Genomic DNA, 24,903 nt, shown 5'->3' on the forward strand with positions numbered 1-24,903 from the left:
CTTCCCCAGGAGTAACCTGGATCATTATGGAAAACTGTGCGTTTACTCACTAAATATATAAAAAATAAAAATGTTAAAAAACTTACGTGAGTGAGTATAAAAGTTTTGCAGACGACGTTTCACGAAGCTACGCTTCGCTTCTTCAGGTCTCTTATCAGTATTTAAAATACTTCGTCAAGAACATAAGAAATCCAGGATTAGGTTAAAAAGGGGTGATAGGATATGGAATTAAAATATCTGAAGTTAAAAAAGCCATGTTGGCTAAGAAATAAATCTAAAAGATTAGTGCCCGTACTACCATGTTGAAGGAGTGGCTGTAGTAGCATACAAATGCTACATTCCTTCCAATGAAAACTCCACAGACTCAGAGGCGGCGCGGGTCACTTCCGGCGTGACATGGAATTTAACAGATTCACTCCTATTATTTCCCCACCGCTTAAACATGTGAATCCAGGCTTCGTTCAGGTTACCGTCATCCCTGTTTAATTTTTTCCCTCTATCAACACAAATATTCGCAGCCTCGTGAACGTTCAAATCAGGTTGTTTATGTACCATTTTTACAACTTCTCTTTTATCAACCTTATGGTTAAATTCTAAAATATGTTCAGAAAGCCCGGTTTTCGGAGACAGTTCCCTAATATCCTTATCATGCTCGTCCCAACGGGTTCCCATGCTTCTTCCAGTTTGTCCAATATACGCTTTATTACAGGAACAGGTAATCTTATATACGCCCTTCTCGTCTCTGACATCTTTTCGCCCTTTTCCTTCCTTTTTATATTCAGTAAAATATTTCTCGATATTTCGGGGAGCTCTCATTCCCCCTTTTATCCTGAAGCCTTTTAGAATTTTGTCAAACTTTTCGGATACCCCTTTTACATACGGGATGCCGACGTATTTGTAATCTATTTCCCCTGCCTCGTTATTCTTATTTATCCCCTTCTTTCCACCTTCATTATTCAAGACTTTAAGTGCCCCCCTCTTTATTCTAAATATATTATATTATAAAATTCACATCTGAGGTAGAAAATGAAGGAGTAATCAACTACTTGGACTTGAGGATTGAACGGGTTAATGGCAGTGTTCGAACCGGGGTTCACCACAAAAAGTTAGCAGGGGACAGATTTATCCACCAAGATTCTGAACACTCAAACAGAATTAAGAATAATTTGTACATGAACTTCTACATTCGGGCCGGGAGACTTTGTAATTGTAGGGAGGAGAGAGAGAAAGAAGAAAATTGGATTATGAAGGTAGGGTTAAGAAACGGTTATAAAGTAGAGGAAATGAGGAAAATAAAGAGGGGGGCACTTAAAGTCTTGAATAATGAAGGTGGAAAGAAGGGGATAAATAAGAATAACGAGGCAGGGGAAATAGATTACAAATACGTCGGCATCCCGTATGTAAAAGGGGTATCCGAAAAGTTTGACAAAATTCTAAAAGGCTTCAGGATAAAAGGGGGAATGAGAGCTCCCCGAAATATCGAGAAATATTTTACTGAATATAAAAAGGAAGGAAAAGGGCGAAAAGATGTCAGAGACGAGAAGGGCGTATATAAGATTACCTGTTCCTGTAATAAAGCGTATATTGGACAAACTGGAAGAAGCATGGGAACCCGTTGGGACGAGCATGATAAGGATATTAGGGAACTGTCTCCGAAAACCGGGCTTTCTGAACATATTTTAGAATTTAACCATAAGGTTGATAAAAGAGAAGTTGTAAAAATGGTACATAAACAACCTGATTTGAACGTTCACGAGGCTGCGAATATTTGTGTTGATAGAGGGAAAAAATTAAACAGGGATGACGGTAACCTGAACGAAGCCTGGATTCACATGTTTAAGCGGTGGGGAAATAATAGGAGTGAATCTGTTAAATTCCATGTCACGCCGGAAGTGACCCGCGCCGCCTCTGAGTCTGTGGAGTTTTCATTGGAAGGAATGTAGCATTTGTATGCTACTACAGCCACTCCTTCAACATGGTAGTACGGGCACTAATCTTTTAGATTTATTTCTTAGCCAACATGGCTTTTTTAACTTCAGATATTTTAATTCCATATCCTATCACCCCTTTTTAACCTAATCCTGGATTTCTTATGTTCTTGACGAAGTATTTTAAATACTGATAAGAGACCTGAAGAAGCGAAGCGTAGCTTCGTGAAACGTCGTCTGCAAAACTTTTATACTCACTCACGTAAGTTTTTTAACATTTTTATTTTTTATAGTAACCTGGATGCAAGAATTAATCAAAATGTTCTGGTACATCCCCATAGAACAAATCCCAAATTTGGCAAAAGTAGGGGTTATCACACTGGACTCCCTACACAGCTGATACAGAGACAATGAGTTTGTTTGTTTGAGTTGGTGTTTTAAGTCTATTTTATGCACAGTAAGGCTAATCGGGACTGGATCTACAGTTTAAAGTGGGATCTGAACCACCCTGTGCCTCCACCAGGAATCAAACCTGGGACTCCTTGGTTACAAAGTGATGACGCTACCACTGCGCCATCAGGGAGGCCCATTTGTAGAATAGAGTAGACACGAGTCCAGGACTAGACAAGGTAGGATATTAGTTCTATTGCTTCTCATTTTTGTGCTCTGCTTAGGAGGCCCGTTAAACTCCTCAGCAGCTGAGAGTTGACAGCCAACTCAATTTCTTAACCTACTTTTGTTTGAGCAGTACGCGAGGAACTCATAAAATGTTTGAAGGCCACATGACAACCATAAGTTTTGCAGGAATTCCTCTAGCACCTGTAAGAACTGTAATGTTGCAATTTTTTTTTAATGTCCAGGAATGAAATGCAAGAAGAATTATATTTTTTCATGTAAATCTTATTTGTATAGCACTACAGCACTGCTGCCACTTTTGGCTAATCGCGACGATGAGGATGTGTGATTATGTAATGCAATTATTGATGAAGGGACATCCATTCTCTAGGCTGAGATTTGAACCCAGGACCTCTGGCATCGTAGCATGCTGTGATAACCACTCTGCCACAGAAATTGGCATACTTACAGATGTGTACACATGATTGATATTATAGCATATGCACAATTATGCTTGTGTAGATTATTTTAGTTAAGACTTCATTTGCATCAAAAGCTAATGGAACTCATATTCGGATGTTCTTTTCTTCCTTTGCAGTTCCTCTGTCAGTAGCAAAACTGAAATTTCTCCTGCCACAAATTCTCCAGACCCACAGTCCAATATATTGTCAGACACTAATTCATACTGTTGCAGTACTTGTGGGAAAGCATATACTTGGAAAAGCTCCCTCAAAAAACATGAAAGAACACACACAGGAATTCGTCCATTTAGTTGTAAGGTTTGTGGAAAAACATTTTTATATAGGAAAGAGTGCTCCCAGCATGAAATAATACATTCCAGTGTTCGCCCACATGCTTGTGCTATTTGTGGGAAATCATATATAAGAAAGAAAACTCTTTCAATGCATGAAAGAATACATACAGGAATTCGCCCATTCACTTGTGATATTTGTGCAAAAACTTTTGTGTACAAAGATAATCTTAAAGAGCATTTAATAACGCACATAAATGTTTCTCCCTTCACTTGCAGTGTGTGTGGAAAATATTTCAAGAGGAGAAAAGAATTTAGAATCCATGAATTAGCACACAGTGGTGTATGTCCATTTGCATGTAATTTGTGCAAGAAATCGTTTCTTACAAGAAGTGAGCTTAGAAAGCATGAAATAATACATTCCAGTGTTCGCCCACATGCTTGTGCTATTTGTGGGAAATCATATATAAGAAAGAATGCTCTTTCAATGCATGAAAAAATACATACAGGAATTCGTCCATTCGCTTGTGATATTTGTGCAAAAACTTTTGTGTACAAAGATAATCTTAAAGAGCATTCAATAACTCACATAAATGTTTCTCCCTTCACTTGCAGTGTGTGTGGAAAATATTTCAAGAGGAGAAAAGAATTTAGAATCCATGAATTAGCACACAGTGGTGTACGTCCATTTGCATGTAATTTGTGCAAGAAATCGTTTCTTACAAGAAGTGAGCTTAGAAAGCATGAAAATCTTCATTCAACTGTTCCCCACTACAGCTGCAGTACTTGCGGGAAAGTATTTTACGTGGAATCATTACTTTCAAATCATATGAAATCACATATGGGTGGTCGCCCTATCAGTTGTAATTTTTGTGGAAAATCTTTTCCGTATAGACAAAAACTTCTGAGACATGTAGGAACGCATTCAGGAGCTGAGCGTCTGTTCAAGTGCAGCATGTGTGAGAAGTCATTTAATACTAAAACTGACCTTTTGAGACACGAAAGAGCACACACCGGTGTTCGTCCATTTACTTGTGATATTTGTGGAAAATCTTTCCATGTGAAAAGTGATGTTTCGACACATATAAGAAGACATTTTCGTGCTTGCATTTACAGCTGCAGTACATGTGGGAAATCCTTTAAAATAAAAAGCCTTCTTTTGAAACATGATACGACACACACTGTTGCCTGTGAATTTAGTTGTGATCTTTGTGGAAAATCTTTTCGGCATAAGGGTGATCTTGTAAAGCATGGAGTGACTCATGCTGAAATTCGGCCATTTTGTTGCAGTATGTGTGGAAAATTATACTGCTACAAGTATCAGATCTTAAATCATGAAAGAAAACATACAGAAATTCAAAAGTTGTCATGCGACATTTGTGGGAAGAGTTACGTTCTAAAACGTTCTCTTACAAACCACATGATAAAGATGCATGTGCAGTCTTCTTTGTAACTTATCGTTGACTGTTGATTAATGATGAACTGTTTGGACTTTTGACCTTTTTTTACCCACCATTCAGAGACTTGATCTGTCTTCATGCCCTTCACCCCAACACACACATCCAACATAAGACATAATGCTTGAAGGTGGGACAGAATATATTGGTGGAACAAGCTGAACCCTCATAGGCAGGAAATAAAAGGACACAAATTATTAATTCCTTAGAAGTGTAGAGTGACTAGCCATGTGAGGTTGTGTATGTATTTATCTTGGTTTAAGCTTGAGAAAATTCTGGGAAACCAGGATGCAACTTCTCAGGAAAAATAAAAAGCACTAAAAAGAACTGTTACTATATTATTTTGCATTATTATGATTGTGATGATTATAATGTGACTTCATATGCATCAAACATTGCCAAGCTAACAGTACTCATATTCGGATGTTCTCTTGCTTTGCAGTTCTTCTGTCAGTAGGATAACTGAAAATTCTCCTGCCACAAATTCTCCAGACCAACAGTCGAATATATTGTCAGGCACTCATCCATACTGTTGCAGTACGTGTGGGAAAGTGTATGCTGTGAGGAAATACCTCAAAAGGCATGAAAGAACTCACACAGGAATTCGCCCATTTAGTTGTAAGGTTTGTGGAAAAACGTTTGTAGACAGGAGAGATTGCTCCAAGCATGAAATCATACATTCAGGTGCTCGCCCATATACTTGTAGTACATGTGGGAAATCATTTTTAAGAAAATTTGGACTTAAAATTCATGAATTAACACATAGTGGTGTACGTCCATTTGTATGTAATGTGTGCAAGAAGTCATTTCTTATGAGACGTCATCTTACTGCGCATGAAAATATTCACTCGACTGTTTCTAACTACAACTGCAGTACTTGTGGGAAAGTATTTCACATGAAAGCATTGCTTACAAAGCATATGGTATCACACACAGGTGTTCGCCGTTTCAATTGTGATTTTTGTGGAAAATCTTTTTATTATAGACATGCACTTTTGTCTCATGTAGGAACGCATTCAGGAGCTGAGCGTCTGCACAAATGCAGCATGTGTGAGAAGTCATTTAATAGTAAAAATGACCTTTTGAGACACGAAAGAGCACACACCGGTGTTCGTCCATTTACTTGTGATATGTGTGGGAAATCTTTCCGTGTAAAGGATGATCTTTCGACCCATGTAAAAAGACATTTACGTCCTTGCATTTACAGCTGCAGTATATGTGGTAAATCCTTTAATCTAAAAAGCTTACTTTTTCAACACAAAAAGACGCACACAGGAATTCGCCCATTTAGTTGTAAGGTTTGTGGGAAAACATTTGTAGACAGGTCAGGTTGCTCCCAGCATGAAATAATACATTCAGGTGCTCGCCCATTTACTTGCCCTACTTGTGGAAAATCATATTCAAGAAAGAAAACACTTTCAATGCATGAAAAAGTACATACAGGAATTCGCCCATTCACTTGTGATATTTGTGCAAAAACTTTTGTGTACAAGAAAATTTTTAAAGAGCACACGCAAACTCACATAATTTCTCCCTTCAGTTGCAGTATTTGTGGGAAATATTTCAAGAGGAAAGTATCACTTAGAATCCATGAATTAGCACACAGTGGTGTACGCCCATTTGCGTGTAATGTGTGCAAGAGATCGTTTCTTACGAAAAGTGATCTTACCAAGCATCTAAAGCTTCATCCAACTGTTCCCCACTACAGCTGCAGTACTTGCGGGAAAGTATTTTACGTGGAATCATTACTTTTAAATCATATGAAATCACATACGGGTGGTCACCCTATCAGTTGTGATTTTTGTGGAAAATCTTTTCCTTGTAGACAAAAACTTCTGTGTCATGTAGAAACACATTCAGGAGCTGAGCATCTGCACAAATGCAGCATGTGTGAGAAGTCATTTAATAGAAAAACTCGCCTTTTGAGACACGAAAGAGCACACACAGATCTTCGTCCATTTACTTGTGATATTTGTGGAAAATCTTTCCGTGTGAAAAGTGATGTTTCAACACATATAATAAGAAGACATTTTCGTGCTTCCATTTACAGCTGCAGTACATGTGGAAAATCCTTTGAAACAAAAAGTATTCTTTTGAAACATGAAACAACGCACACTGGTACTCATGAAGAATTTAGTTGTGATCTTTGTGGGAAATCTTTTCGGCAAAAGGGTGTTCTTATAAGGCATGGAGTGACTCATGCTAAAATTCGCCCATTTTGTTGCAGTGTGTGTGGAAAATTATACTGCTACAAGTATCAGATCTTAAATCATGAAAAAAAACATACAGAAGTTCAAAAGTTGTCATGCGACATTTGTGGGAAGAGTTATGTTCTAAAACGTTCTCTTACAAAACACATAAAGATGCATCTACAATCGTCTTCGTAACTTATCAGTGGTTGTTGAGTAATGATGAACGGTTTGGACTTTTAACCTTCCCCCACCATTTTTTTTTTTAAAAAAAAAGGACTGGTTCTGTCTTTGTGGACCCTGCCCCCCTACACACAACATAAAGCAGAATAAATGTAGGATGGAATAAATTGGTGAAACAAGCTGAACTCTTAAGACAACGGTGTGAAAGCATAAAACCAATCTCAGATCAAGCTGCTATACATGCCTGGGTAAATGGCCACAAAATACAATGAGATAAGACATATGATAAGCCTGGGAGATAACAAATTCAAGAAGCATTGCACATTACCATAACAACAGAATGCACTTTGGAAATCAGACCAATGTAACAGTTGGGCTGAAAAGTTCGTAGGCTAACATAGTAAAAAATATTTTTTTGACAAAATTCGATTTTATTATTCAATATAGTTGCCTTCGAGGGCGATACAACGATTATAGCGGTCATACAATTTTTCGATGCCATTTTTATAGTACGATTTCTCTTTAGCCTCAAAATAGGCCTCAGTTTCGGCGATTACCTCTTCATCAGTGCTAAATTTCTTTCCAGCGAGCATTCTTTTAAGGTCTGCAAACAGGAAAAAGTCACTGGGGGGCCAGATCTGGAGAATATGGTGGATGGGGAAGCAATTCGTAGTCTAATTCATATAATTTTGCCATCGTTTTGATTGATTTGTGACACGGTGCATTGTCTTGATGAAACAGCACTTTTTTCTTCTTCAAATGGGGCCGTTTTTTCGTGATTTCATCCTTTAAACGCTCCAACAACACTATGTAATAATCGCTGTTGATGGTCTGGCCCTTTTTGAGGTAATCGATGAATATAATACCATGCGCATCCCAGAATACTGATGCCATAACCTTGCCAGCCGACTGTTGCGTCTTTCCACGCTTTGGATTCGGTTCATCACGTGCAGTCCACTCGGCTGACTGTCGATTGGACTCTGGAGTGTAGTTATGGAGCCATGTTTCATCCATTGTAATATATCGACGGAAAAATTCGTGTTTATTACGGTTGAATATCGCTAAACATTGCTCCGAATCATCAAAACGTTGTTGCTTTTGATCGATTGTGAGCACGCACGGCACCCATTTTGCACACAGCTTTCGCATGTTTAAATATTCATGCACAATATGTCCAACACGTTCCTTTGATATTTTTAAAGTCTCAGCTATCTCGATCAACTTCACTTTACGATCATTTAAAATTATTTTGTGGACTTTTTTTATGTTTTCGTCGGTAACAGCCTCTTTGGGGCGTCCACTGCGTGCATCGTCTTCGATGCTCATTTCGCCTCGTTTAAATTTAGCAAACCACTTCTCAACGGTTGATTTTCCTGGTGCAGAGTCCGAATAATGTTTATCAAGCCAAGCCTTGGCTTCAACAGTATTTTTTTTCGCCAAAAAGCAATGCTTTATTAACACACGAAATCCTTTTTTATCCATTTTTTCACAATAACAAAATCTGCTTCACTCACAATGCTATATCTCACGAACTAATTATCCGGCAGCTGTGAAATTTATACACGTATCTTTTGAAGGTTAGTACTAAGTAAAAATCACATGGATTTAATTCTAGTAACGCCATCTATGAGTCAGCCTATGAACTTTTCAGCCCAACTGTTAGTTCCTATAATTAGAAATGCACTTCAAAATTTATAGATGGCAGCATGACACAAAATACAGTCTCATTCCATTATAGTAGTGCATGGAACCACTTTTGTTCGTTCGTACTCATTCGAGTATTCCACGCTCGAGCATTCACAATGGAATATCATTTTAATGTGACAATAATCATAGACACATGTATGTAAAATATCCATCCTGCCAGTTTCAGCCCACAATCATCTATTTCATTAGACACATGTATGTAAAATATCCATCCTGCCAGTTTCAGCCCACAATCATCTATTTCATTTTCATGTATCAGTGTATTAGTAAGATACACTAAACTACATTTTAACATGGAGAAAATGACTGTGTTTACTTAAAGCTTCAATTTCATTTCGTCTTTCACTTCACAATCCACATTTGAGGGGCCACTACCACAGACAAATTACAGTTATACATGTACTACTGGGCTTGACTGTATCGCTAGTTTTGCCTGTTCAAGCATTATTTGCTCGAGTAAAGAAACACTCAAATTCCACACACTATATTCCCAGGTTCGAATCCCACTCTGGCTTGGTTGTTGTGAATGTCCATTCATCAATTTCATCACTCATCCCCATCTTCGCAAATTAGCCAAGAGACACAAGACGCGAAGTAAAATAAACTAAATCAATCAATCAATCAAATCCACATGCTATCTAGTATCATCTGCGCAAACTATTTGGTGCTTGAGCAAAAATCTCTCATTACAGCACACTACACACCATGCAATTAAGTATATACTGGGTCTAGAACACAGAAATAAGACACAAAATTGAAAAATATAATAATAATAATAATAAAAAACTACAGTGGCACCACACAATACACTTTTGACATGATCACTCCAAACACCATAGCAGACGCAATTTCTTAACATTATCCACATGCAAATAGAACACTAACCTGCCACATCACTTTGAGGACAGCTCGTGGATCAAAGACAGTGGCTTGTCTGTTGCAACTCCATCTTTGCATAGTTAGTTCGTATCATTGACTGTCCAGCTTAGCTATTGCATATCTGGGTGAGCAGGAACAGGTTTTTATAGTTTCTGCCCTGACTTATTCTCACCCAACATGTCTGTAAATACCACAGCTTGTCCTGAGTTGATACTCTCCAGACAAAAGGCATGCTCAAAAATGTTTTTTTTTGTACTTCCATGCCACTTTGAGAAGACAGTCAACGCACCATCGAGTAACAGTGTATCACATATCACATTCTCGCAACTATTCAGGGTCCAAGAGTTACACGTAAGCACATTGGAGGAGATTATATACATTTTTTATAGGTCAACTGATCTAAGTTTAAGTCCCACACCTTCGTTAGAGTTCCTAGTATTCACATATTTAAAAATATTGCATAACTCCGTTTTTTCCATAGCAGCCATGACCACACACTTCTGCTACCTGCTACTAACTGAACATAAACAAGGGATGTATCCTACATCCAGTGGCAATATTGGAAGCAACAATAGTACTCGGGTGGTAATTTTAATCACGAATACCCTGTGAATGTGGGATAGGACATGTTGGTGAAACAAGCTGAACCCTCAAGGCAAGGGTGAGGGATGATAAAACAAATTCAGCTCAGGCTGCTAGACATGCCTGGGAATACTGCCACAAAATACTAATAAAGCTAGAAGAAAACAAATTCAAATGAACATTACACATTACCATAACAAGAGTAACAATCACCCAACCCAGTTTGGAAATCAGGATGTAACAGGTGACCTTCTGAGAAGGCACCCAGTTAACTGCTTCTTGCGGGCCAACGAGTCTCTGTTGCCAGGACCCATATCTGGGAGAAAGCACCCACAAGTTAACTTCACTTTCACATAGCATGTTCCAGTAATTACTTGCGTGCCAATGAAGTCTGAGAAGGCACCAAAAAGTTAACTTCAGTTCCACATAGAATGTCCCAGTAACTACTTCTTGCAGGCCAACGAGGCTCTGTTGCCAGTACTCATGCCTAGGAGAAGGCACCCGAAAGTTAACTTCACTTCCACCTAGCATGTCCCAGTAACTACTACTTGAAGGCCAGTGAGGCCCGAAAAGGCACCAAAAAGTTAATTCACTCCCACATAATACACCCCGGTAACTATTTCTTGTAGGCCAATGAGGCCTTGTTGCCGGGATGATCCTCTATGGGATTATGTTGTCACGTGTTTGTCTTGGTGTGCTGAGTGCCCCTTTACATCCTCATGGTTCGATGATTTTATCCTCAGAACAGTAGTTTTAGTTTTCAATAGTTTACAACCATATTAGTTTTAGCAATTGATGTAAAAGTTTTTAACAGACATATTTTATTTTCGTGTTAAGGCCTTATCCTCAGTTTTGTTCTGGTTTAGAGGGTTGTGTGCTGATAAAAATCAACCAACCAACCAGTTTGGAAATTAGGCCAATATAGATGCCTATAATTGGGAAATTAATTGAGAAATTATAGATGGCAGCATGATTCAAAATACAGTCTGACGTCATGCAATTGACTATATAGTGGGTCTAAAACACAGAAATAAGACACAAAATTGTGTGTGTGTAAAAAGAAAAAAATAGCTGAAATAAAATGACACAACACAATGCATTCGAAACACCAAACATCGCAAAGGCACATTCTTCGAATTATTGACATACATACACATAGAACCTTAACCTGCCACATCACTTCAAGAAAAAGGTCATGGATCAAAGGCATTGGTTTGTCTGTTGTTCCTACCAGTTCATAGTTAGAGAATCTGTTAGTTCATTTCATTGAACTATGCAACATGCCAATTTTTGGGGGTGCAGGAAAGGTTTTTATATTTCGTGCCTTGACTCGCTTCCCAGGCAGTACTCTTTACATTGCCTGCTTTCCATAAACATGTGTTTTTTGGGGATTTCCTACGTATGGCTACATGTACCCAATACAATGAAGGTAGAGAAGGAACAATTCTCGGAAAGATTGATATAAAAAACGAAGTACAGTGGTTATAAGTCTAATCAATTCATCATGAATCTAAAAAGTTGTTCTGCTTCCTCATAATGTTTGCAAGAATGATTATGTAAGAAGTGAACTTTGTAAAGCAACAATGTACATTACAGTTTTCAATTGATTTTCTTGATACCTTTAGAAGTATTGTAATCAAGATGAAACACTTGAAGGGCCAGGGGGAAAAACGATGAATGTTCATTCGAGACGATTTGCCAGGAAATGAAAAACAAGTATTTCTATTCATAAATACGTCAATATATGCCAAAATAATAATGCGTTTTTCAGGCACTTCTCATCGTTTCCCAACCAAGGCCGTTCTCATTCTTATAGTACAGCTTCTGAGCTATCAGATGGCGCTGCGATCTCAAAATGGGCGAAAAATCTTCATTCATCGTTTTTCCCCCTGGGTCTTCACTTCATTAGTGTGGACTGTTTATTTTTAACGGCTTGTAAAATTGAAAATATTTTATATGCAATAAATATATTTTTCCAAACTACAAATGTCTCTTTTTTTTAAGTGAAATACTACTACTTTGTAGGGAAATAGTTAGTTGTTTGAATATCATATTACAGTCAACTCTCTACAACTACTTCAGGAATAACATCCTCTTGAAGTAATGACCATTTTCCCAGGGAAAAAAAGGTTGAAAAATACATTTCTTGCTGTTAGTATTTTGGTCGCTGTGTTGCAATTCTGTACGGACAAAATGGTGTTACCTTGGACTAGAACTGCAGTGATTGATTGATTGGTTTGATTTGTTTTACTTTGCTTTTCTGTCACTTTTGGCTAATTGTAAACATGTAGATGAGTGATGATATGATGAAATTGATGAAGGGACACTCACAAAGAACACCCATCCCCAGACTGGGATTTGGATCCAAGACCCCTGGCATTGTAGCGTGCCGTGCTAACCACTGCCAAGGAGGAGGTTGGCACAGTGATGGTTTGACACTGGTGTAGAGCAAGTGGATCAAATGGTGCCATATCCAGAACAGAGAAGAATCTTCTTTGGGTGCAGTGTTGGATTTGTAATCTTGTTAGGCTGTTCAACTGGTGACAACCATTTATATGAATGTCACACCAGCAAGTATGGGTTTAATTTTCTATCACAGGTAATGATGCTCTCCAAGGAGCAGACTAAGGCCAGCTGCATACCAGATCTGACACGACGTGATGCAACACAACATCATGATACACAAAGTGACACAAGGCAACACGAGTCTTCTTGTGTTTTTCATACAAGAACGGGAAGGAAAAAGAGGCGTTGGTTACTTTAATTCCAGTCTTGGCAGTGTGTTTCATGACAACATAACTTTACAAATTGTTAAAAAGAAGTCTTGGGAAGGTGTATGAGGTAATGGGGAAGGGGAGAATCAGGGATACCCCCAAAGGAGCCGATTCCTGGCTACAAAAGTTAATTTTCGTTACTACGGCGGATGTGTCTATCTCCCTACCATTTTGACAACTTTACATGTAAATATGATAATCTAATTTTGATATTTAAATATATTGCATAACAAAACAAAAAATCACTAACATATATATGTGAAAGCATTGAAGCTTCGGAGACTCATTTTTTTGTGTGAGGAAATGAGTAATCAATTGCGTAGCTTTGTTTTATAATGTATTTCTTTTTCATTTTAATGTTGAATTAACTCCTCTGAAAAGAGAGTAAATTTCCTTGTAAATATATTTCCTGTTTACACATGAATCCAGCAATAGATGGACTCCCTCCAAAGAAGGAAAAAGTTTGATTTGAGAACTGCAAACATTTAGTTATTTGAGCAATAAATATCAAACTGGCCTGTAGATTGTTTTTCTTGTACAATTTACGATACATTTTGTACACTACATTCTCTGTCCAAATAAAAGATAATTTCCAATGGACCTATTTTTTTCAGGTAATACAATTGTGCCACTTCATTCTATACCATATCAATTTTGTCCTCATTATGGTAACCAGTTGAGGAATAATCATACAAAAGTGGCCTCGCTTGCAATGGAATGACTTTGACCTTGCATGTACTGTCAAACATACATATTTTTTGTCAAACGATACAGTGGGGAGTAGCATGCAGTCGATACTGAAGAGAGTGGATTCACACATACACGTGGCAATTTGTCATGTCGTTCTCCCATGAGACCAAATTCTCCGGACCTTCATTCTTTAGTCGCAAACCGTCGCAACATGACTCGAGTTAAATGTTTTGTCTGGCGTGCGGCAGCCCATAAGATAAGAGCCCCTTGTTAAACATTTCCCGAGTCAGTTTTGCATCAAGAATTACTTGTCGCATCGTGTCGTGTCAGATCCGGTGTGCAGCTGGCCTAAGAAATGAGACTTCTTGCCATCAGGCAGACTCATTTGTCCAGTGAGCCATTCCTGAATGTTTACATATTCCTGACACATGTAATTGATATAAATCTCATCTTGTAAAGCGTTGTTATTCACAACTGAAGGTCCTCTTGTATATGGGGCATCTTCCTGTGTCAGCACAAATCTTCTCAAAATAGAACTGGGAGTTTTTGGTCACCAGGTGCATGTACACAAATACACACTGAAAGGGGCCAACTATTTCTGTCACCTTTCAGCTGAGCTCGATCGTACAGTTATGCACACTGCATGTTCACTTCATTGGAACCAATGTTTCATACCTTGTTCTGTATTACAAGTTATCCACTTTTTGGTTTTGGGGGGCTCTTCAATGGCATAATGTTAACACCATTGCCTTGAAATCAAGAGGTCCGGAGCTTGATAGCTGGTGGAGACTTAGGCCAGTCGCATACCAAATCTGACATGATGTGACAAAATGCAACATGATGCGGCAAGACAAGTCAATTTCTTTTTTATAGCAGTTTTCATCCATGTACGCAGGAGGTCTAGGTCTGTATGATAATTTGGCAAGTGGGCAACGATGCGCAAGTATAACAATTTACAGCACAATCAATGTGTATGTACAAAGGCTGCCGCAGAGAAGGTGAGACTAATTCCTGTATAGGAAAACAGCAACCTCCATTGGCTAGCAAATATACTAGGGTGAAAATTTGGTTCATTAGCTGCCGATTGAGACCAAAATGAGCACAATAGGTCAAAAAGTCGTGACTGCGTAGCAGTTAAAAGACAAGCATGTACATGGACCCCTCCAAGAATCATTAAAATGAAACAAAAAAATTACAAACCACAAAATTTTTATTCAGAATCAGCCATATCGAGTAGACGTACATCTTTTTCAAAATAGGCACCATTGACAGCTAAGCAAGCGTCCATAATCTCCTGCCACTTTGTGAATGTCTTTGAAAATTTGTCGTCAGGTAGCGAACTGAAGAAAACTTGCGCTGAGGTGATCACTTCTTTGTTCATTATGAAATGACGACCACGTAAAGTGGCCTTTAAAAGTGGAAATAGCCAAAAGTCGCAGGGTGCAAGGTCCAGGCTGTATGCTGGATGTGGGAAAATTTCTATTTTTCTCTTCGTCGCGTAACCTGAAAAGCCTGCGTGGCATACGGGCATGCATTATCGTGGTGCCATATGAAGGAGTTCTTCAAATGCGGCCCCTTTTTTGCTACGTGCTGGCCCAGAGTCTCAATGACTCCTTGGTAATACTCTGCATTCACCGTTTACTCAGTCTGTCTTGATCAGCATATGCCTGTTGAAACATTGCATATGTTTCCGCAGCACTTTTCCCTAAATGCCAACAAAATTTTATGGCATGTTGCTGTTCATCTTGAATACTCATCGCGAAAAGCAATGTTATACACAAAAACCTGGAGAGGTAAACGAAACACGTTCCACATAAATCAACAGAGCTGCTCACTAACGTGGTTTCGCAACATGTGTCAACTTGCTACGGAAACAGAATGAGTCATCCTATACGACGCGACTAGTGCCGAAACCGTAGGCAGTGTTGCCAAGCCAGGAAAAATCTGTCTCACCTTCTCTGTGACAGCCTTTGTAAAATTGATGTATCAGTTTATATGTTGTGAATTGAATATATTTCTAGCAAATAATTGGTTAGAAAATACAATACCAACCATTTAATGTAAGACTCAATGAATACATTTAATTGCTGGCTTCAAGTTGCCCCTGTTTCTGGTCTGTAATTAGTTTTTTACATAAAGAGAATGGATTTGTGTATGCACAGATTGCTTTGTCGCACGCTGCTCCATGCAAGACCAAATTCCATAGGCCGTCATTGTTTTGTCGCAAACCGTCGCAAGTGAAAAGTTTTGTCCTGTGTGCGGCCTCCAATAAGGGACTATGGTAAAACCTTTGAGATGGTTTGCGATAAGAATGGCTCGTCCCATTGTATCATGCTGGATCTGGTGGTGTGGCTGGCCATAGTGGTTTAGACCCCACTTTAAACTGTAGGTCCAGTCCCAATTAGCCTATCTGTGGACTTGAAACATACTTCTATTTGATTTGGTGCACTTCTGCAGAACAACAAACTGCTCAATATACTATTAATGCTGATGTGGTTCCCAGAAATTTCTTCTAGCATCGATAGGACTAAGGTGCCAGAGTACAAAGGGATAAAAAAGACTTTTTGGTGTCATGACTCCAGGTTTGATATTAGGTCTAAGTGGGAGCTTCAAATTATTTATGTTGATCCAACGTCATGAGGACTGTTGAGGGGATGGGGGTTAGGGCTACCTGAAAGCAATAGTATTGAACTCCAGTCTTGAAAGCTGGCGGCAATAGAACTTGATGCATTTGCCATGTAGTAGAATAACTGATATTCTACCAATCTCATACAGGTGACAAAACTTTCTACAAAGAACCTGAGTGGGTTCATTCATTTAATAATATGACTAAGCAGGTGATTGTCATGAGCTCTATTTTATAAAATAAACTGAATATTTAGAAAATATGATAGATTTATATTCACAGAAACACATTAACAATTAAGGCTTTGCAAATATTTTATCAGCTAAATTATTGTACCGATAACAAATTCACTAATATCTATATTGCTCTGCGAATGTACTTAGTTATTTTTTTCCCTGTTGTGGTACTTGCAGGATGAGTGAAGGCTCTACAAGCCCCAACTCAAGTCCTCAGCAGAACAGCTTTAAAGAAGAATTTAGTCTTCCGCCATCAGTTGCAGAGGAAGTTATGACCAACATACCTGACACATATTCCAAAGAAGTTACAGAAGATTTAAATCTGACTGGTGACAGAGAAATCACCGTTTGCCATGCAGTATCTGAAGAGACTGGAAACTTGCCAGAGTTTGACTTTAGCGGTCACAGAATGCCAAGGGAAATGAAAAAGGAAATACAATTTGAGGAGGAATGCAAGAACTCTAACATACTGTTTGTAGATTGCACAAAAGTTAAGAAAGAAGACATCTCCATAGGTGGGCATAGCTCCAGTGTGAAGGAAATATACATTAAGGACAAAATTTTGGCAGATCTCCAAATTAATTCACCAGAAAACGAAGTGTTTTCAAGTGACAGGTTAGAAATATATTATTATTTCCAAAGAATACGTTTGTTATGTACAGTGAATTGTGTAATATTCTCATGCTGAAAGTCACTCGGGACTACCAAGGAGGATCAGAAAAACTTTATGTAATGTGAGTGTGTTATATTCAATTTAACCAAGAAAAATTAAGTACAGTGTATTTTTACACAGAACCTAACTTACTAACTCTCTAGCCTTCTTAATGCCAAAGGTTTATGGTTGCAGCAACACGAGCCTTTCATCTGTTCCTATCCTGGGCAATATCAATCCAATCTTTTCCATCGCTTACCAATTTCCTTTAGGTCCATCTCAACGTTATCCCTCCATCTTCATCTTGGCCTTCCTACAGGTCTCTTACCAAAGGTTTCTCAACAAGAATCCTGTAAAGTCTTCTTTCCTCTCTCATTCGTGCCACATGGCCTGCTCACTAAGTCTTCTTGATTTAATTATTCTAATAATATTTTTGTACACTACCAATACTTATTTTTAAAATGCAAGGTCTGTATCAGAAGTAGTGAAAATGCATTCTTATCAGTGGAAATACATTCTGGTGATCTCCCTCAAAGTAAACCCCTTAAGAGGGAACTGAACACAACACTCCCACTGTTGCATCTGCTCCTCATAACACCTCTGGATTTTGTGTGAGGCTATTCAAAGCTTGTGCCATAACATGTTGGATGTTTGGATGTGTCATACATTGTTGGGCTTTCAACCCCATTTTAATCTTGTGGAACACGTAGAAGTCAGAGGGGAACTAGATCTGCACTGTATGTAGGTTGTGAGAGTGGTGGAGCATTACCATGCTGCAGGATCTATGATTGTGCAATGTGGGGGTTGAGACTGTCCCAATTATCAAACTGCAATGTTCAATGTTAATGTTATTTTTGTCCTTAATGTTGTTATAACTTATACATGTCTGTTATATATACATTTCTTGTAATCTCCTTATGACACTGTATAAAAGAGAAGTTGTATTTTTAAAAAAGAAGAAAACAAATTAATGTATCCATGGTAACAGAAATCAATAAGTATTAAAATGGTGATGGAAGTGATAAGATTTCTTGCACCTGGAGTTTATTTTCTTTAACTGTAATGATTAATGTTAATTAGACCAATATTATTTACACTGATAATCGTTCTGCAAGTTCAAGCATAGCGGCGGTTATCAGGGTGCACGTGTATGACCCTTTTCATCACTCAAAATTTCATGAAGGAAATCCTTGCTTAGCCCACTTTCATAGCAATCATAGTTGCTTTTCTGTCCCTCACTAAGAGACACACCTCAATTTCTCAAAAATGATTTTGCAGGTTAACATAGATGGGCATCCTGCACAATGTTTGTCCTTGACATTTACTTGAGCCTCTCTGAAGGCCATTTACATTTTGTAACATTTTAAATGTTTCTGACTCACTTTTATGCAATTTCACACAGAAGGCATAAACATTGTTCAATTTTGATCTGTAAAATGAAGCAATAACAGTATCACTGATCCTGTGTATACTCAACATGTTGTTCTATTTGTGGATCTATCTCACTGGCTATTCAGTGATATTGCATCATTTCTTCTTGCTTCAGAGACAAAGCTTGAACAGTTTTTTTTTCTTCTCAAAAATGCCTTGCATGAAATTGGAGTTGTGTAGTGTCAACTTTATAAATGACGAAGTTTAATGGCACTATTGATGCAATATTGTCAATATCAGTCAACACTAATGCTCATTTGCAATTTTGAATAAACACCCTCCTGCTTGCTTTTATTCTGGTGTAATGTTATTCTATTACGTGTGTTTCATATTACTAATGTTCAGAGGAGTCGATATGCTTATCATTCGGTGTGGTATTGGAAAAATTTCCAGTTCGATTTGGAATTCCGGTTAACTTTTCTTGAAGCATCCAATTAGCAACCTTACCATCTCAAACATTGTTTCCCAACAACAGAGTATTGTGATTGGTTTCTCAAAAAAAGAGGTGTTGATGGTATGTCCTGATGCTTCATTTGAGAGAAAATTGATTCCAAATTTTGTTCGCTGCCTCCCTTCATTCTTTAATATCCCTGATAATTCTCTTAAGGTATTGTTGTTTGCAATTAGACTCGATTCCACAGCATTTAAAAGGCACATAGGATGTGAAAGTGCTACCACACATTCTCGACCCTGGTCATAATTGGAGGTGATGTGATCAGCACCATTCTTTAGCCACTTTTACCTCCCAGAGTTGCCACCAGATTACTATGGAGGGACATTAATGGCAAGATTTCACCCATGATCACTCACTCTGAAAATGTCTTCCACTTGACAGTCAGGTGGCCTACTGAATAGACCACTACAGCTTTGTTTCACACAAATAATATGTTTCAGTGTGCTTTTGTATGTATACCAAGTTTACTGCAGGTGGTAGTCAGTTTTTTTAGTAGTGCAGTGCAGGTTAATTTGCGTAAAATATGTGAATACAGACATATGAGTGTCTTGCTTAATTAAGATGTTTCTTTTTTTTCCACAGATTTTTTGGCACAAATTCTTCAAGTGCTTCAACAGCTTCAATAGGGTCGCAGTCCAAAATATTTTCAGAAGCTCATACACACAGTTGCAGTATCTGTGGGAAATCATTTGCTAGAAAATATTCACTTGTAAGGCATGCAAAAGTACATGCAGGAGATCGCCCATTTCCATGTACTGTTTGCAGATCATCGTTTGTGAACAGCAGCGATCTTTTAAGGCATGAATTGGTTCATTTAGGTGCTCGCCCATTTTGTTGCGGTACCTGTGGGAAATCATTTAAGAGAAAAAGTGAACTTGCAAGACATGAAAAATGGCACACAGAATTTCGCCCATTTTCTTGCGAACTTTGTGGGAAATCGTTCGTGGACAAAGGAAATCTCACTCAGCATGAAAAAACACATTCAAATGCTCGCCCATACAGTTGCAGAATTTGTGGAAAATCATTTGTCAGAAAATATGTGCTTTTCATACATGAAAGAATACATAAAGGTGTTTGTCCATTTTCTTGTAGTTCGTGTGAAAAAACGTTTCCAACAAAAAGTGATTTCTTAAAGCATGAAGTGACACATTTGAGCATTCGCCCATACAGTTGTAATACCTGTGCAAAATCATTTAAACGAAAAAGCGAACTTGTAAGACACGAAAGAGCACATGCGAGAATTTTCTCCTTCTCTTGCGATGTTTGTGGAAAATCATACATTGAGAAAAGCTCTCTCTCCAAGCATGTAACAACACATTTAGATATCCGACCATACAGTTGCCATATTTGTGGGAAATCATTTGCCAGAAATTATGCTTTTTTAACGCATGTAAGAAATCACTCAGGGGTTTGCCCATTTAGTTGTAATCATTGTGGAAAATTATTTGTGGTGAAAAGTAATCTTCTAAATCATGAAAGAAAACATGCAGATATTCAACAGTTTTCTTGTGATGTTTGTGGGAGGACTTATTCCTTTAAACGTTCCCTTTTGGAACATGTGAAAAAGCATCTGTAGAAGTGATTTTGTCGTGGGAATTCATCTAATCCTATTGTCCAATGCACAGATATATATCATGATTGTCATTGCTAACAATGATTCAACTTCTGAGACAAGGACACAGTTATGTTCTCATACAGGATATACTTTACAAATATGGAGTGGACTTTCAAGTTCTTGGAAAGTGAAATATTTATATATTTTTAAATATTTCTATAAATAAAATATTTTCTACAATTTTTACAAATATTTTGTTTAAATGAGACACAACTATACTGTGGTGGTAAGAAATTAGGGGAGACCGGGGTAATTAGAACATGGGGTTATTGGAACATGTTAATGTAGAATAATTTAAATCGAAAAGACTGGTGTAATAACATTTCATACCTATGTACCTACACTAAACCTACATGCAGAAAATTTGTTATTGGAATAACTACACAAAAGTAAGTTTTATTTGACTTTTATTATACACCTGCAAAAATGATGTGACGCATGCTTGGTGTTTCTCTGCTTCTGCATATACTGGATGTGAATGAAAGAACCCTTTCAAAATTTTCTTCACCCCTATAATAAAACATAAGGGCACACATAATTTCATGTGAGTTTGGTTGTCTATGGGCAATTTGCCTGGTTTTTATAAGCAAAGTTCTTATTACCCCAAAAATTTCTGCAAATGGGTTATTAGAACATTGCGTAATTTGCTTGATTTCGCTTGGGTATACTAGATTGTACATGTAACTATTAGAAGTTTTTTCTTTACTACATTGTAGAATGGCCTGTAACCTTTCAAATAAATCATAGAACACATATTTGCTTCACAGCTCGGAAATTGAACTTTATGAAAAAAAGACGTTAACTTGGGATTTTATTTAAACAAGCATTGATAACTCCTGAAGAAGTAGAGCTATTGTGTTCAAATTTGCAGGGTAAATGGGACATTTATATATGATGCAACGGAATAATGTGCTGGACAACCGTCATGTTGAAACCAAATTGTTTGTCACACGTCTAAGGGAAGATCTGCAAGCAATACTGGAAGTTCGTTCTGCAAGAAGTTTCGATTTTTCTCACCATTTAAGTTCCCATCAATAAAATGTGGACCAATAAGTTTATCGCCAATTATTCCACACCAAACATTTGCATTCCAAGGGCGCTGATGTTCAACTTGGAGTAACCAATGCATGTTTTCGACACTCCAATAATGCATGTTGTGTTGATTAATCGTACCGTGGTTTGTAAAAGTAGACTCGTTAGAGAACAAAACTCGAGTAAAAAAATTGGGGTCTCCTTGCATTTGCTGAAGCGCCCATTGACAGAATGTCACTCGGTTCTGAAAATCATCGCCATGAAGTTCTTGATGCAACGAAACATGAAACGGATGATATTTTCTATTCTTCAGTATTTGGCACACAGTAGTCTGTGAAATTCCCAATTCACGACTTATTTGTCGAGTACTAACGTGGAGGTTATGAGCCACTGCATTTATACCGCAATTTTATTATTTTCTCCAGCAATTGTTCTTTGGCGATTCCTTTTTTTTGGTTGTACAGTTCCCTCAGTGGAGAACTGTTGAACAACTCTGCTAAAAGAAGCATGCGATCGCACCCGGTCTGGAAAACGTTGAGCATAAAGAATCACAGCATCATTGATATTCCTGCCACTTTCTCCATAAATGTACACCATTTCAGTTTTCTCTTGCACCGTTATAGCCTGCATTATAATCACTAATGGAGTCAAGGAAGAAAAACACTACTTCTGTCCTCTTCTTCAGTCTTCATGGCAGATTATGCCGTGTCTGTTTGACTAGGAAACAAGGTCAAATGGTCTTTAGGAGAAAACATGTGGTCTTGAAACATGCTCGGCAATCTGTTCAAAATGTTGTTAACCAATTATAAAACTGTAAAATCAACGTTTTACCATGTGAAAATAAAAAAATCTCACTTCCGCGGAATGGATCGTCGAGTTAGTCGTCTTCACAACTAATGTTGTGCTGCTGATGCGCTGCTGATGTGCTGCCGATGGCTGGTACTGGCCCCGCCCACTTGCTTCCTCTCTCCCCCATCCTTTTCCCCGCTACTCCTGCATTATTACGTCATCTCTCCACCTTGGAACTCGTCTTATCATCATAAACGCTCAAGTCATTTCTTTCGTTACATTAAAGCCTATTTGTTTTTATCGTCTTCCATTTTTTTAAACATCTTTACCCATCTTTCCTCTACATTCCCTTTCTTCAACGTTTTACAGTTTTATAATTGGTTAACCTCGTTTTTAACAGATTGCCGAGCATGTTTCAGGACCCCATGTTTTATTTTACAAACCATTACACCTTGTTTCCTGGTCAAACAGACACTGCATAATCTGCCTCAAAGCCTGACAAAGAGGACAGTGTATTTCTTGAGTATTGCCCCAAATCTTACTTTTTGCGATTACATATCATATCAGATTGGATTGGATTGATTTGGTGTTTTAAGTCCACTTTATGCACAGTAAGGCTAATTGGGACTGAACCTACAGTTTAAAGTGGGATCCGAACCACTTGTGCCTCCACCGGGTATCGAACCCGGGACCCCTTGATTACAAGGCGACGACGCTATCACTGCGCCATCGGGGAGGCCTACATATCATATCGTATCGTCTATGATGATATTTTCTTGACAGTGTATTGCGATATCAAATTTCCAATATTGCCCATCCCTAATCTCTATCAAATGATGGTATGTATAATTTAGTGAGAAAATGGATTTTCACCAAAATTTTCACAACAGCTTGAGAGGAAATAATTTTATTACAAATCTTCATGATATTGAATAACAAACTTTCAGAAGTCTAAGTTTAAATTTCAAGCAAATAAATATCATATGAATAATAAAAATTAAGCAACTCTAATATTGTATAGCAAATTCTTTATGTTGAGATCATCTGGGCAGTGCCTAGGGAAGGGTTCGGTAAGTGTGTTGCTTGTTGACCGATATACGTTCATTCTTCCTTGAGTTAGACGACCAAATAATAATTCTGTTCAGAAATTCCACTTTTGACTGTGATATTATTATTATTTATGTATATATATATAGGGTGACTGGTAATTAGATGTATTCCCTGAAAGGGGTTAAAGTAGAGACAATTTGCAATAAATTTGACCATATGATACCCCGTCCGAAAATTAGTAGTTTTCGAGATAATCAAATTTCTTTTGTTTCTTTAAAAAATGACAATTTTCCACATAAAAGGATGAATTGAGAAAAAACTGCTCATTGTATGGAACTCATTTCAGCATTTTCTGATAGCTAACAAATAAGTGGTTCGTTGAAAAAAAAAAGTTTTTCCCAAATAACAATCACATGTAAGTACCGGGTGGGTCTAAACTTACAAGTGATGATAAAAAAATGCACTCTTAGTTTACTTGGCAACGTATTAATAACAAAAATGGTATGACACGAAGCGTGCAAATTACTTCAATTACTTCCTTGTGTCATCTGCTATCCAACAAGGTACAGATGTTGCTAACATTCACATTTGTGTACAAGAAATAATACTTCATTCATCTTCATGTGAATGGAATCAATGAACAATACAATTAAAGAACATTACACGTCTTGCTCAAAGTGGGCACCTGCGTTACGAATGCAGGGATGCAGGTTTTTCCGGACATTTGGTCTCGTAACTCGTGATGACATGTTTACCAGCTGTTAAGATCCTCTCCCTGAGCTCTTCTTGCGAGTTTACCGGTGTCTTGTAAACTAATTCTTTCATGTGGCTCCAAATGTAAAAGTCGCAAGGCGTGAAATCGGGTGATCGAGCCGGCCAGGGAATCCATTTCTTTGGGTAATTTTCATCCAGCCACTCTTGCATGCCCAGGCAGAAGTATGGATGGGCGTCATCAACAATCATTTGATCGAGCCATTTTTCCTGCCCCAAATCGTAAATGGCATCACTTATGAACATTTTTTGAGGAACGGAATGGCAATGTTGTTGGAGGATGTGCCTCTAGCTACAAGACATGACATGATCTATCAGCATGATGACTTCCCAGCTCGATCCCCACGCCTTGCGACCTTTACATTTGGAGCCACATGAAAGAATTAGTTTCCAAGACACCGGTAAACTCGCAAGAAGAAGATCTTAAAAGCTGGTCAACACATCAAGGACACCATCACATCACGAGTTAAGAGACCAAATGTCCGTAAAAAC

At 38.0% G+C, this 24,903-nt stretch overlaps 1 protein-coding gene across 4 annotated transcripts in view; it reads left to right on the forward strand.

Moving 5' to 3' along the window:
* The window catches only part of LOC145997381 (uncharacterized), a 31,082-nt gene extending 9,797 nt beyond the window's left edge, over positions 1 to 21,285 (forward strand). For 2 of the 4 annotated variants that reach the window (XM_083134357.1, XM_083134359.1), the window contains exon 3: positions 5,194 to 8,326. In XM_083134357.1, the coding sequence (XP_082990483.1) occupies positions 5,194 to 7,138 (1,945 nt within the window). In that variant the 3' untranslated portion in view covers positions 7,139 to 8,326. Of the gene's footprint in view, positions 1 to 3,141; positions 3,323 to 5,193; positions 8,327 to 16,794; positions 17,233 to 19,736 lie in introns of those variants that run through there. The other 2 variants (XM_083134360.1, XM_083134361.1) reach the window with 2 other exon arrangements.
* The last annotated feature ends 3,618 nt before the right edge of the window (positions 21,286 to 24,903 follow it).

Source organism: Lepisma saccharinum, chromosome 13 (assembly GCF_977018435.1).
Source record: "Lepisma saccharinum chromosome 13, izLepSacc3.1, whole genome shotgun sequence".
Classification (NCBI taxonomy): domain Eukaryota; kingdom Metazoa; phylum Arthropoda; class Insecta; order Zygentoma; family Lepismatidae; genus Lepisma; species Lepisma saccharinum.